General features: G+C 44.3%; 1 protein-coding gene across 2 annotated transcripts in view; it reads left to right on the forward strand.

Moving 5' to 3' along the window:
- The window catches only part of CHCHD6 (coiled-coil-helix-coiled-coil-helix domain containing 6), a 116,256-nt gene that overhangs the window by 48,080 nt on the left and 54,011 nt on the right, over positions 1-14,165 (forward strand). For both annotated transcript variants that reach the window (XM_068907613.1, XM_068907612.1), the window contains one exon: positions 13,863-13,933. In XM_068907613.1, the coding sequence (XP_068763714.1) occupies positions 13,863-13,933 (71 nt within the window). The remainder of the gene's footprint in view (positions 1-13,862; positions 13,934-14,165) is intronic.

Genomic DNA, 14,165 nt, shown 5'->3' on the forward strand with positions numbered 1-14,165 from the left:
AACACAAGAAGAATAATCTGCAGGATAGGTTTCTGTAACAGGCTGATAAGATTCTCCCTAATCATCCAGATCACTCTCCAGTCGCTTGGGCTGCCCGCCCGGCTCTGCGCGGACGTTCCCGTTCGGGCAGCGATGGCCCTAGGAGTCTGTCAGGGCACAGCCTGTGGGTGTTTTGAGAACCAAAGTTTTTGCACTATGCGAGAGTTAAATTTCTGAACAGGAAGAAAATTAAAAAAAGGAACAAACCTGGAATAGTCATCTGAAAGAGCTCTGACCTCCCATCCTCTTCCTCCTTTCAGCTCTTCACAGATGTTAAATGTCATGCTGGGGAGGAGGAGGAAGGAATCCTGCTTCCCTAATTTCTTCTTCCTGTCGATATCCATCGGAGAAGGGTTGAGCAGCGTCCGGTGGAGGCAGCTTTTCTAAGGCTTTCTGGGAAGCACCTGCCTCTGTAGGGAGCGTTTTCTGTGTCGTTGCCGTTGGCCACCTTGCAAACTAGATTTCAGTACCCTGTGCTCAATTTGCCCATTTAATGGTTGTTTTGCTGAGAGCTTGTAAAGTCGAGCAGTTAATATACCTCAGTACGCCAGCTTTCAGAGACCAGATGAATTGATTGGTAATTTGATGAACTCAAAGAACATTTATAATAGGGTAAATGCGCTGGATGCCGGCGCTGCCTCTGCCTTCTCCGCAGCGTGTATGTTCCCTCTTGGTGTGTGTTGACTGATGTGCGGTACGTTACCTCAAAGTACAAGGAGCTTCTATGCAAGCAGCGACTTAAGTGTTTGCTTCCTTTTCAGTCCGCCCGATTAGCGTAGGGACGTATTTGCAGTCTGCGTGCTGAAGGGTGAACTGTCGGAGCCTTACTGTGATTTTGTTTTCCTGGCATTTAGAGTACCTTTGCAGAGGGGAAAAAAACGATGCTTCTGGGCTGCTATGTCTTGGAGGAATCCATCCCCAGGCTCGACTTGTGAAATAAATGTGGCAATGTGTGGTTTGAACTTAGAGTCTTAACGCTGAATTTTGCAGCTGAATTTAGATAGCAATCTGGTATCTGGTCTCATCAGTGTATCACTATGAAGACTTGCTAAAGGCAGAACAAAAAGACCTAGAATGTGATCCTGTCTGTCTCTGTTAGAACAGAAAACCAGAATATTTGTCCACTTTCGTCCGAAGAGAACGAAACGAGGGGTACGTCTTTTTTCTCCCCTTTGAGAGCTTTTTCTATTGCCCAGTATTTCTGATTTTCCCTCCCCCTTTTCTTAAATTCAGCCCAATTTTCCTTCGTTTCATTCTGTTGTTTTCTGATTGCCTAGTAGTTCACACCTATTTTCTCCCTTTTTGTGCTCTTTATATGCTTGTTTATAAACAAGGTGGTATTTGTCAACCTATATATACAGGTAGCACTGCTACCAGTAAAAACAGTGCAGCTTTTCTAGTGGAGTGCAGTGCAAACATGTACACCTCACCTCTATTTACTATAGTGTAGCTGTATTTTAGCGTCAGCTATACTACCCTGCTGCAGTGCTGCTCGTTATTTCCATGTAATTGGCCAACCAGCCTACAATTAATTTTTGGCCCTGTTATTGCAGTATTGGCTGTTTTATGAAACCGTAGAGAGTTAGCAGAGTGAATTGATTAAATATGTTCCAGACCTTAGGCTGTCTGCTGGGGTTTGGTGATTGCAACTTGCGCTCGTCTTGGGCTATTCCAGATCTAGCAAATTGTTTTAGGTAGACAAAACTTCCGTGTGTGTCTGGACTCCACTTTGCTAAGACCCTGCCTTTGGGGAATTGGAGATTTCTGTTTGAGCCTGCAGCATTCCTGCCACACGCGGCAGGAAAAAAAGCATCAATGTCGGGTCTTAAACAGAACCAAGACACAGGCCTATTTTAAAAGGTCCTTACAATTCTAGCTGTGCCCTTATAGAACAACACACTGTTGTCATTTCTATGAAAAATATGGCTTGGAATTACTCTGTAAATTGGACTGACTCCACAGAACATCTCAAGTTTGTGCTGAAGTGAAGTAGTTCAGAGACCAAACTTCAAGAAGTGACTACTCTGCATTTTCAGTGGCTGAAGTGGTTGTGTGTGTGTGTGTTGTTCTAACAGAAGTAGTTTACTGCGGGTGTGGTAAATAAGTGTTTCATGACAGCCCCGAGCTACTTCTCTGAAGGTTTTTCCCCATCTGCCAGTCATTTTAAAGAAGCATATAAGTAAGAGCTATTCCAATTTCTTGAACATACAATGCACGTTCCCAAGAGACCGGAATGACTCAGAAGTAGCTTGTAAATAACATGTTTTAATGATCTTAAATATATGTGCACCATTAAGTCCACTGTAAGGTCTTGAACCACTGCAAATGATACTTGTTCTACCTGTGGCAAAACCTCCTGATCCTGGGATTATATCTAGTGGGTCTTTTTGTTTGTTCGTTTTTTCGGGGTTAGCGGGTTGTTTGGCTACATGTTCTGCTACGCCAAAAATGATTCCAGTCTTGGTTTACCATTGAACACCTTGACTCTAATCAAGATTACCTGACTCACTCATTCCGTCTAGCCCCAGAATTAGTAAATATGACTGCTTAGTTTTATTTTATTTTAATAAATATGGTAAACATGCCTTTTGGGCACTAGAATTGGCTGTCTTCTGTGGAGTCCAACCCTGACAAACACCAAGAGGAGAATTTTGGCCTGTATTACGTTCTCAGCAGTGGAGTATCCATCAACCAGCAAAATCTGGATGAAAATATGTGCGTGTGTTCATATACATACGTATACACATAGAAGCTTTCTGGCTGGTATGCAAGTGAGCGCAGCGATGGGAGAAGGCCACAGAGCCAGAAGCGGCAGAGCTGGCCACCTAATCCGGGTTGGTCCGCAAGCAGTAGCAGAGGAGCCGGAGATGGGAGAAGTATGTGCACGCGATGAGAGAAAAGTCTAAGCCTCTGAGTTGAGAAGACTTGTAATAACTGTGTTATTTTAAGAGCAGAACCAGCTTTTCCTTCTCAATTATTGCGCTTCAGGTCTTTTCACAAGAGGAAAGACTTAAATCTCTCTCTCCCTTCCCCCCTCACTATTCTGAATAAAAAGTCACATTTTTGCTTATATAATTTTAAGCCTGCAAGGTTGCTGTGAGCTTGCATGTCTGGGTCACTCCAGGGGTGCCTGGATTCCCCCCCTCCCCCCCCCCCCCGAGATGTCTTAGGATGCATTGGGCAGTGTACAGAAATCATCTAATTTGTCCTGACATGTAGCAAGCCTTGAATTGGCTGGCCTGTAGTTTTTTGAAAGGAAGGAAGCTCATCTGGGTTTACGAAAATGCTATATTGTGTGCCTGTCTGAACATGTAAAGGAGCTGAGAACTTTCAGCTGTTCTCTAGAGTCATTATTATTATTTTAACTTCAGTTTTCATAACACAGTTGCGTCTAACACAAAATTACCTTTGGCAGTTCAGGGGATTAAGAGTAGTATATGAGGCCTTTCACCTTTTAGGTCAATCCTTCAGACGCAGCTTCCGTTAGCTGCAGCAAAAAGCCATTACTTGCTGGTGGCTAATTATCCGTTTGCGTGCCACGGGGATGATAACTCTTCCTCCAGTTAGAGGCAAGTGTGTGTTGCAGCAAGAACAAAAAAAAAAAAAAGGCATCCTAGCTGTCAGTTCCTGTGATGGGCTAAGGGCAGCCCAGTGAGGAATAAAGAGTTTGTCCTTGCAAGTTGAAAATAGGATGGAGCGAGGTTGTAAGTTTGAATATTCACTTGCTCTACAAAGAGAGGAGTTTGTTCCACATCTGCAGTGTTTTTATATATATATATATATATATATATATATATATTTTTTTTTTTTTTTTTTTCCTGTCATTGCCAGCAAAATTACAGTTGTGTCTCCTTGTTTGTCTTCCTGTTATCTGTTTTCTGTGCTCAGCAGTCCCTGGCTGAAGGGCTGGGATTTTTGTATGGTCTTGTCCAGTGGATGTGGATGGAAAGACCGATGCTTTATGAGCCCAAAACAGGCACTTGGGACGCTCTTTCCTAAACCTTTTCTTGTTAAGCAGTTTATCAGCTACGGCAGCCCCCTGCCTCCCCCTTCCCCCCCCCCCCCCCCCCGGGCAATATTTTGGTATGAGCATCAGTAATTCCTTTTAGGAGCTTTAAGCCTACGTTTATTGCTTCCTCGTTTAGTCCTGTAGACAAGCTCGCTGGCTCTTTGCATGGAGTACTCTGTTAGAGGTGGTGTCCAGAGATTAAATTCACAGAGCAGATTTAGCTTGAATCTAGGAGTGTGAGACATGCTGTAGACAGGCCATGTACACGATGCTTTTCCGTTTATGTTCTTGAGAAGCCTTGGCAACAAGGCTGTGCAAGAATTTTCTGGTTTAATGTTAATAAGTAATTCTTCCTATTATTTTGTAACGGGCCAAAAGCAAGAAGGTCCTTTGTTCCCTCTCCTCCTTCTCTTGGACTCTATAATGCAAATACAGTGTTAAACTGGTGGTGACCAAACGGTATTCAAGGCTGCATGTGATGTTGTGTACCAGGGTTGAGAATGGTTTCAGCCAGAGTACAGGAATGAAGCATTTGTGTGGCTGCCTGTTGGCGTTTGGTTTTTTTTTTTTCATATTAATATTTACTTCTCAATAACTGTGTTGTGAAAATGCACAAACCGTCAATCAGGCGAGAGAGGGTCTTCTGCTGCAACTGGCTTGTGTTCGGAGACTTTACAAGCTCTTTGCCAGCTACAAAGACGCTTCTTCAATGCCGTATCCTCTTCAGAAGAAACAAAACTCGTCTATAAAAATGATGTGAAAGAAGATCACTGAAAGTAGAGAGAATGAGACTGTCAAGTGGTGGAAAGGAAATTGCTTACAAATATCTTCTGTTTTCTTTCTTATCCCTTTTACCATCCCTCCCCCTTTGTCCTCCTTGACTTTTTTGTCTTAGGATAAACATCATATTTATTTTCTGTTTACTGTGTGGAGAATTTCAATCCATTTTGAATAGCAAAATAAATTTAGAAAGATACTAGGGCTCTTTTCTCTGGAGTAGCTGATGCCTTGCAGGGAGAAACGGAGGTTATGCGACAGCGGTGCTGGAAAGGCAGAGCAAAGGAGTCTGTATTAACTTGTTTTCTTACCAGTGTTTCATTTTAGACTTGATTTTCATTTCTAAGTATTAATCAGCATTTTGTCATAGAATTAGCTTAATAACTTTGTCAATTGTAAAAACAAATGTATGTTTGGTCTATGATGTTAATCCAGGTGATATTAATAAAGGAGAATGACATCAAGTTATCTTTCTAAGGCTACTTTTGAGCTACTGAGCTGGGAACGTTTTCCAGGTATTAAATAACTAAAGTTTCTAGTTCACTGGGAGATAAAGAAACATTGTCTCTGTTTTAAAAGTGAGACCCTAATGTTTCAGGTTTTTTTTTTTATATATATATATATATATTTTTTTTATTGTAGTTACTTCACTTTTTGGTTGTCCAGGTGTGGCTTATGTCTTCAGAGGAGCTGCTTACCCACAACTTGAGTTTGCAGTTTTGAATAATGAGCTGCTGAGCATCTCGAGGCAGATGCTCAAGCCAGAGGGCACCTGCGAAAGTATGGATTTGTCTCTTCCATTACCCATGCACGGTGACCTGCAGAGTCACTGGCAGTCTTTTGGGCTGTAATCATTAAACCAAAGCCCACTATGGGATGAAATGGGAAAAGAAGCCGCAAGCGTAGTGAGAGCACGCCGACTGGAAATACAAATGTCTTCAGAAAATGCTCTGGGCCTAATAATAATAAAGAAAAAGTACGGTGGCAAAATAAATTGCTGCTGATACGATTTTTCTTCCTCTCCCAAGTTTGCCTCCAGTATAGCAGTTTCTCTCTTAGATAAATAAATGCAAAGATGAGGATTGCTGCCAGAAACTGTCACATTTCTGGAACTTTCAGCCCCTGATTATTCACATTAACCCCCCCCCCCAGCCGTACAGTACAGCGCTCTGAATATGTACACCCACCATTCTGTCAGATCTGTGCAGTCTGCGTCTGGTTCATCTTCTGTGTCTTTGATGTGCTCCATAACGTAGGCAAAGAGAGGTCTGATAGTCTCTCTAAAAACCTGACAGTTTGTGTGACAATCTGTCCGCGAATCCACAGGCTCCTTGTCAACCAAATGAGTCTTTGAATATCAGAGGTTTTCGGCACAGCGCTTGCAGCATTGCATATGCGCTAAGGGGAAAGTACAACAGGCTTCGTTGTAACCTGAGATGTCTGCATTTTCCTTAATCATTTCGGGGACATCTCATCATTGCTTGTTGGCTGGTTCTCAGCCCTGCATATGTCGGGGTTATTTAGCAAAGCTTGATTTACTGGAAACTGCACATGGAGAATAATTTGCAATTAGGGTTAGGGGAAAAACCCTGGGAGGGGGTGGAAGTTGCAGGCTTTGGTATACTTCTGCTTTTTGTTTGTTTGTTTTTCTTTTTTTATAGTGCCTCTCTCCCTTGCAGTTCCCTCTGCCCGTTAAGGGCATAGATGTGATGCCTTTTTTTTTTTTTTTCAGTGCTCTCCAAATCCTTCTGCGTGTTCTCCTGCCATGGATCTCTCCTCGTCTGCGTTCCTCTTGGCACCCAGTGAATTGCATTCCTTGGCTACTTGGTGTGGAAAAGGATGGGACTGTGAATATAATTAACGTTTTTAGAAGCGCGACAGCAACTGTTTTTTGGTCCGGTTGCCTGCAACTTAGGCTTAGGGGCATTTTCAGCAGAGAAACTGGGGAGTTTTAGCCGCAAGGCTCAGTTTGAGGTGGTGGGCAGGCAGGCAGGAGGAAAGCCTCTGCCGGAGGCTGTGTCAGATTACTAGCGCTTGCGTGACGGCATCAAACCTTAGTGGTAACGTTCCTCCCTTTCCTTCCCCAAATAAGCTCCAGTGATGAGTCTGGTAGGGGGAGCGTGCTTAACGTTCTTTTATATAAGACAAGAACCTGATGACTGCCTTCTTGATTAACTATTTCTCCCCTCCCCTGAAGTGCTGGTCGCTATCCTAGTGAAACTTCTAGCCACGTACCTTGGTACTCTTGATGTTCTGACAATTCACTTTTTTCCTCTCTTCTCCCATTGCCTTCGTGTTGATTCTCCGTACGCTTGTCAGTCCTTCTTGGACAAGGTCGGGCTGTTGGAGGCAGCGTCCTGGGCTCTAGCAGCTTGCGCCTGGTTTTGCGACGGATCTGCTGATGGGCCCCGGATGGACGTCCCTGCGTGATGAGCCGTGCAGCAGCGCAGCCCGGGCGGAGGGATCTAGTGGCTGCGTCGTGCCGGGAAAGCCGGGGCGCTGCGTTGTCGTCTGTGCAGGGCAGCCGGGCTGAGGGGTTCTCCAAAGCAGACGCTGAAAAGCCTGGATGTTTAATCAATGCCTCTGAGGGCTGTTTACCTGCGCTTGTCAGGTATAATTGATTCGGGCATTTACTGTGAATTCCTCACCTAAGACTCCCAGCTCCTATATTAAACTCTCAGCTGGGAGGGGGAGCGTAGGCACCGCCGCCTGCAGTTTTATCATTAATCTGGGCCTTTCGCATTGCCGTTGCTTTCTTTGTCAGAAAGCCTGGGTTGCCTGCTGGCATTTTGTGGCCTTTCTCTTTGAAGGTGATTTTACTTTCCAGAGTTTGTATTTAAAGAATTACTAATGTTTTATTACAGACTTTCAGAACCGTCTGCTTTAAAGCAACCTCGTAGAGATGCAGTATTTCTTTCTTTCTGTGTTTTTGCCCCCGCTTTCTTTGCCCTTGGCTGTCTTAGTGGCTCGAAGCTAACGTGAGGATTTTTCAGCATGTTTTCAGTGGGGCTCTTGCAGCTCTCCAGAGAAGTTTCTAATAGCATCATTCTGTGGCATATGCGCGTGGGACCTTTTTCCCTGTGCACGGAGCGTAAGCTGTATATCATAGCTTTAACTGGCTCTTTCCAGTTACCTTCCTGGAGACGCTCTGACTCTGGAGCGCGCTCTTGGTCTGGGATTGTAAACCCGTTCCTAGTCAGGTGGAGTATCTTGAGTTTGGGACCTGCTTCTAGGAAGTCTTGGGGTTCCTTGGGATCTTCTTTGATTCTCTATGCAGCTGAGGGCAAAGCGCGTAGCCTTTTCTGTGCCTAGCTTGTTACCCACAGAGTGAACCTAGCTGTGGTCCTTTTCCCCCTTCTCCCTAACCCACCTCCCAAAAGTTTTGCAGAGGTTGGTATTTTGTGGGATGTTAGCTACGTGAAGCTGTCTGGATGTGCTGCAGCATTAATATCTTGCTTTTAACCTAGGATGATATTGCAGGCATGAGAAGATCCATTCAAACGGGAATGTGCTTTTGCCTGTGACTAGGTTAACTTTCCCATGTTGTTACTGTGGACGTTACTTTTTTCCTGGCTTTTTCGATTCTTAATCCAGAGTTTATGATCTCACAGCCTATTGCCAAAGGAAAGAATAGGATGACACAAATTCAATGCTCTCATTTCATTATTGGCCCCAGCGGGAGGAGTGGATGAACCTACACATGAACACCAAACAACAGAGCTGTGTTCAGATATTGGCTTTGGATAAAAATTGTTTTTCCATATCAGCAAGCTGTTTGTAGTTGCTTGCATCTTCCTTCTATTACCTTTTAAGAGAAAACGTTTGAATTCCCATAAAAGCTGTTTAACCCCTGGCTTCTAGGCTCCCCATGATATGCTTTATTTGCATATTTCTTTCTCGTTAATCAGCTTCTATGTGCAGGTGCGCTTGCATTTGGTAGGAATGAGAAAGCAGGCGCGATATCTTTTAGCCAAGTGCTAGCTAATACCAACAAAGCGGCTGGGCAGGGACTCGGGGGAGCGTGCTCCGCAGGTGAAGAGATTGCTTCTTGTGTTGTGTCCTGAAACTGCCAAACTCCCTGTTCTGGACCAAAGTTGATAGAAGTGATGGATTGTGTAGGTTGATTTTTAGCAGCTCCAAAGAGTCATCCGGTGAAAAAATTGGTTCAGCTCATCTGCCCCTGTATGTATGGGAGGGGTACGAGTAGATGGGGTAATTGTTCACAGCTGTTAGGACCCATTTGCACGAGACTTGTGAGAGATCAGAACTGATGACCTGATTTGCAGCGCGTGTGAAGCAGCAACCCGCAAAGTGGCTGGAGCCTGCGTGTACCTTTGTTTCCCTAAGGCAGTGGCAGATGCGGTTCCCGCAGCCTGCCCTGACTGAAGCTTTCTGCCCTTTATGGGAGCTCTGTGTCCGGAGCACTCACACGCTCGCTGCAGCAGGGTGCGAGTGTTCAGGGGGCGACGGTCACGCAGTGTTGTCAGGATCACGCGAAGTCTTATTTCCTCACCTCAGAAGCAGTGGGAAGGAGGAATTTGAACACGCGTATTTTTCCTTTAAGGCGACGCCGGCTCTCGCCCTCCTTTCGCCTTGATCGGGGCCGGAGGTTCGCTGGAAGGCTGCGAGCGTGTCCGTCGGGAGAGGGAATCGAAGCGCCGCGCCTGTCAGGTGCGAGGCAGATTGCACCGTCTAATCCCCCGGCTGTCGTCCGCGGCGTTTGTCAAGGCCTCCACTGGCCTGCTCCGTTTCATCAGAGGTATCGCTAGCGTTCATCTAGGCTGGCAGCGTTTCAGCAGCTGCTAATCCTCTTTGTATCTTTAAGCGCTGTGACCGCTGACAAGCTTCTATACTCTGAGGTGTCAAAATATCTCAAGATAGCTGTGGTGACTTTTTTTTTTTTTTTTTTAAATCCAAACACCTTCTGATCTATTGACCCAGTCTTAACCTGAAGGAGAAGTCTACGTTCCCGTGTCAGCTTTTTGCTGCTGCTGCTGCTTGATGTTTGCAAAGAATTTGGCCAAAAAATTTGTTTAATTTCTGGCTCCTCTTGCTCATGTTGCTCAGTTGTCTGTTTTACGTGTTACTGCAAGTAGCACGCGTGTCACTGAAGTTGTAAGGAATGTGGTTTAATGTCAACGTGAGAATGAGCTGGCAGGGTTTTCTCTTTGGGCTTCAGTTACTTTCCCTCCTGAAACAGCCTTGAGAACTCCTTTCTTTGCTGTATTATTTTCTTACTTTCTTTGCCGCAAAAGGACCTGGGCAGCGTAGAGAGTTACAGTGACGAGTATTGGAGCTTCCACGGGTGGTTGCAGCAAAGGGGAAATGCTGAATTAAAATCACCCCAAATTCTGCTTGAAGTTGTAGAATTGGTTTGCTTTGGAAGGAGAATTTTCAGTCCTAGGGTTTTTTGGGAAGAGTGGGGAGCGCGGGTTTAGCAGCAAACACGCTGTAGGAACAGCAGGGTAAGGGGAAGCGGTTCTGTTGGTCTTTTGGCTTTAGTTATGTGTTTTTATAACTTCTTGCTGTTTTTATTATTTGCTACGAACCATCATTTAATAGCAGGGGAAAATCCTTCAAATGAACGTTTCTTTGTTTAGTTGTTGTCCTCTCTGGAGCGCGCTGTCCCCATATGACAAACCTCTGATGTTCTGAAGTTGGCTCCCCTGAGGCTCAGCTTTATTGAGAGAAGTGAAACATTTTGGGTGGTTCATTCATTCTTTCTTTGTCTCTCGTTATTTGAGTCCTTATGGTGTCCTTTCGTCATGTTTTTAAACTTATTTCTGCAACTAAGATTGCCAGGAGCTTTATTTAATAGTAGTTGAGGTCTCATGTTGCACTTTTTCCTTTGTGAGCTGCCATTTTATCTCAAGCGTCAAATATTGTGAGAGTAAATTAAAAACAACATCGACATGTTGTAATTTTTATGTTGAATGTTCTTTGTTTTACTGTGCGGCTGAATATCGCAGTATAAAGTTAAGGTACTTTACCAAGATTTTCACAGAATCACAGAATCGTTTAGGTTGGATGGGACCTCTGGAGATCATCTAGTTTTGGGCAGCTCAGTCTTTGTTTCAAAGGCAAATGCCACATCTTGATGCAGCTGAACAGCCTCTAGGTTGGGTGGCCCTACTGAAGTCCCTGGAAGGGCACATGTGGTTTTTCCGCTTGGTTCATCACTTACAACTTTATGATAAAGTCCTGGATTTTTGTAGGCCATTGGAATATTCTGCGCTGCCACAGTGTGAGAGGGTAAAATATTGAAATGAAGCAGGTCTGCAGCTAGAGTTGTACAGAGGAGGACACTTGGAAATTTGTTCTCCCTAAGTAAAAGCCCCAAATCACAGAACTTGCCATGAGTGCCCTCGCACCGAAAGGCCCTTGTCTGCTACTCGTTTAGCTCTTGTTTAGGACAAAGGCAAATGCTGCTTTCCCAAGGTAGGAAGAGGCCCAGAGGCCAAAGAAAACCTGTTTTACAAGCCTGCTTGTTGAGCGCGCTCAGGTTTAAATGGTAAAACTCTGTTTTTCTTCCTTGAAGAAGCCTTTAAAACACTCATTCATAGCATTGGAAATACTGCTTCATTGGTGTTTTAAGTTTTTTATTTTGAAGGGGTGAAGAGTGAGAAAGATAGGCTTGATCCAAAGGCAAGAGAGACAGTTGGATCGCGTGCAAAGACATTTCCTTTCTGTTTTTAAAACTGAGCAATTTTAATCCTTAGGGTGAACATCATCGCTGCCCCTCCTTGATCTTAGCTTTCCGCTAGGTACCTTGCGGTTTCTTTGAGGCTTCATTCCCTCCCCCTTTCCCTCTCCCTCACTGAGATTTCTGCCTCTCCATGCAGGTTCTCACTTGCCCACTTTTCATGCTTTTCATCCACTTTAGGATCCAAAGCAGCTTCATACTGGTTCCTTTCCTTGCCGTTTCTGTCCGGGTTTGTAGTTGATGTTGAAGCTGGGGCTGTCCATGGTATTGGGTGGTTGAACTGTCTCTAATAAACTAGACAAAGTCCTACTACAACCCATTTAATCGACAGTGAAACCAGCGAATGAATCTATTGGCTTATTTTTTTTCTTTCTTTAGGGGGGGTTAAATGCCAACCTCATGCTGGGTCTCACGTACAACATATTTGTTCCTGTTTTCTTCTCCTGCTGCTGTTTCACTGCAGAGTGCTGCAGGCTAATAGTATCTGACGGGGCTACTTCCTATTGCCTGAAAAATGTTTAATTTTACTACCTTGCTTTCTCTCTTTCCCGCTTTCTCTCATTTTGATCTCTCAAATCCTGTCCCTCTGAGAAATCAGACAGTATGAAATATGAAAATTGCTTGAGAAGTAATTGGAGAAACGGTGAGACTTATGAAACCCACGGAGATAACGCTTACACCTACTTATTCACATTATTTAATTTTTAATGGCAAATTTAATTAATGGAGCACAGGTCTTGTGGTTTCATGTGTGAATAAGTAACAGCAGGGAGCTGCAAGTCATGAGGTCTGTTTACAGGGCAGAGAAAAAGGCTCCATTAAAAGCTGAGCTTTTCATTAGAGGAAGGAATAAAATGGGTTTAATAGCATAGAAGTTTGACCGTTATGTAACAAGTAAGTAAATGAAAAAGTTAATGGCGATTTGTTGGTAAAATGCGTTTTGAAGTGGTTACTCGTTCGTGCTTTGTCAGTTTAAGTCTGTCTCTTAGGTCAAAGTTTGGAAAAGCAAAGTCTCTTTTGTGGCTTTCTTGGTATGCGACATAAATTCAGGCCCCAGAGATAAAACGCTTAAATATAGCACCTTGAAGTCTAGGCTTTGAAGACCTTAATAAACCTCCCAATTAGCTAAGCTTCACGCAACTTCTGTGATACGGACAGCTGTTATCCCCAGCTTGCAGATGGAAAGTGGTGACTTGCCCGGGATTGCACAAGTGGCAGAACCACTAATAGAACTTGAGTTATATCTGTTGTTTCCTTTCTTCCAACCACTGAACAATATGTGTAGTCTCATCATGTGCAGGACCACAGCTGCATTCATGGGAAAATAAATGAAGAAAGGCAAGAATGGTATTCTATATAAAATGACCAAGTCTGGAGAGAGACGAGATAGCAGCTAGAACGGGTCCTAAATGAATAGCTGTGCTCACTTTTGATTTTGTCGCTTTTTTATGATGGATTATTGCATATTTTTTGCAGGTGCTTTTTCAGACTAAGGGCCTTGCAGATGAGTTTTGAATGAGGCAATGCAGCTTTTTTAATATGAAGTCCAGAGGCTTTGCTTAAATCAGCTTTTTCAGCAGTTAGTGAGGCAGGCCGTTGCAACGCTCAGGGTGTGCGGCGGCTCCCTTGCGCTGCTCGTGCTTGGGAGGGCTACAGGTTCGGCAGGGGAGGGGAATTCACCCTCCGTAGGCAGGGGGGTGAGCAGTTGTGAACTAACCCTCTTTCTGTGTGAGCTCAGGAGAATTTAACGCAAACCTCTTTAGCCCTGAAGCAAGACCCTCCGGACTCCGTTTGGCAGTGCCTTAACTGGTATCTGATGTGCCTCCCTATGTTGTTAAGAGGGGAAACGTGCTGCATGATTTTATTTTAAAGAATAAGTAACGTAAGTAGAAGCACTGAGATGTAAAATGAATTTTCCAGTGCTAGCAGCCAGTTTTGATACTCGTGCTCCAGGAACTTACGAGATTCTTCACAGCAATTAAAATAAAACCGCAAAAAACAAACAAAAAAGCCCTTCAAAACAACTCATTGCTGGAAGCACCTTGTTTTTGCGGTTACATGGAAAAAATCAAAATGATCAAAACTGCTCATTGGCTGTTTTCTCCCCGCTTTCTCTTTGCAAAGGTGAAGCGTGTAACGGAGGACGCGCTGTGGCCTTGATGCAGTCTATTAAAAAGTAAATAAATTTTTAGCATTCTTTTGTGTTCTCTGAACTGAGTATGCTGTTTGTTGTTGGAAACCATTACTGATTGTAGACGATAGCTGCGTGACGGGGTGAGCGAGGCGCGTGCTGCCTTTGGCCGTTAGAGCTGAGCGCTGTGCTCTTCCTTTCAGAACGCGGAGATCTACAAGCTGACGTCGGAGCAGTACCACGAGGCAGCCGCCAAGGCGGAGAAGTGGATAAAGTGAGAAGCCTTTTTTTGTTCTTTTCGACCGTTCTGGTTGTGCTTTATAACGCTCTGTGTATAGCCTCTGCACGTTCCCTCAACTGGAGTGTGACGTTACCTCGTGCCAGGTATTCGGGGGACCGAGCAGCAGTAAACTAGCGTTTTCTCTTTCTGTGCCGAGCTTGACAGAATTTAGGATAAAGTTGTTAGCTTTTGCAAGAGGAAACAAGAGAAGACGTGGACTAGAAAA

Source organism: Struthio camelus, chromosome 14 (genome assembly GCF_040807025.1).
Source record: "Struthio camelus isolate bStrCam1 chromosome 14, bStrCam1.hap1, whole genome shotgun sequence".
In the NCBI taxonomy this organism is placed as follows: domain Eukaryota; kingdom Metazoa; phylum Chordata; class Aves; order Struthioniformes; family Struthionidae; genus Struthio; species Struthio camelus.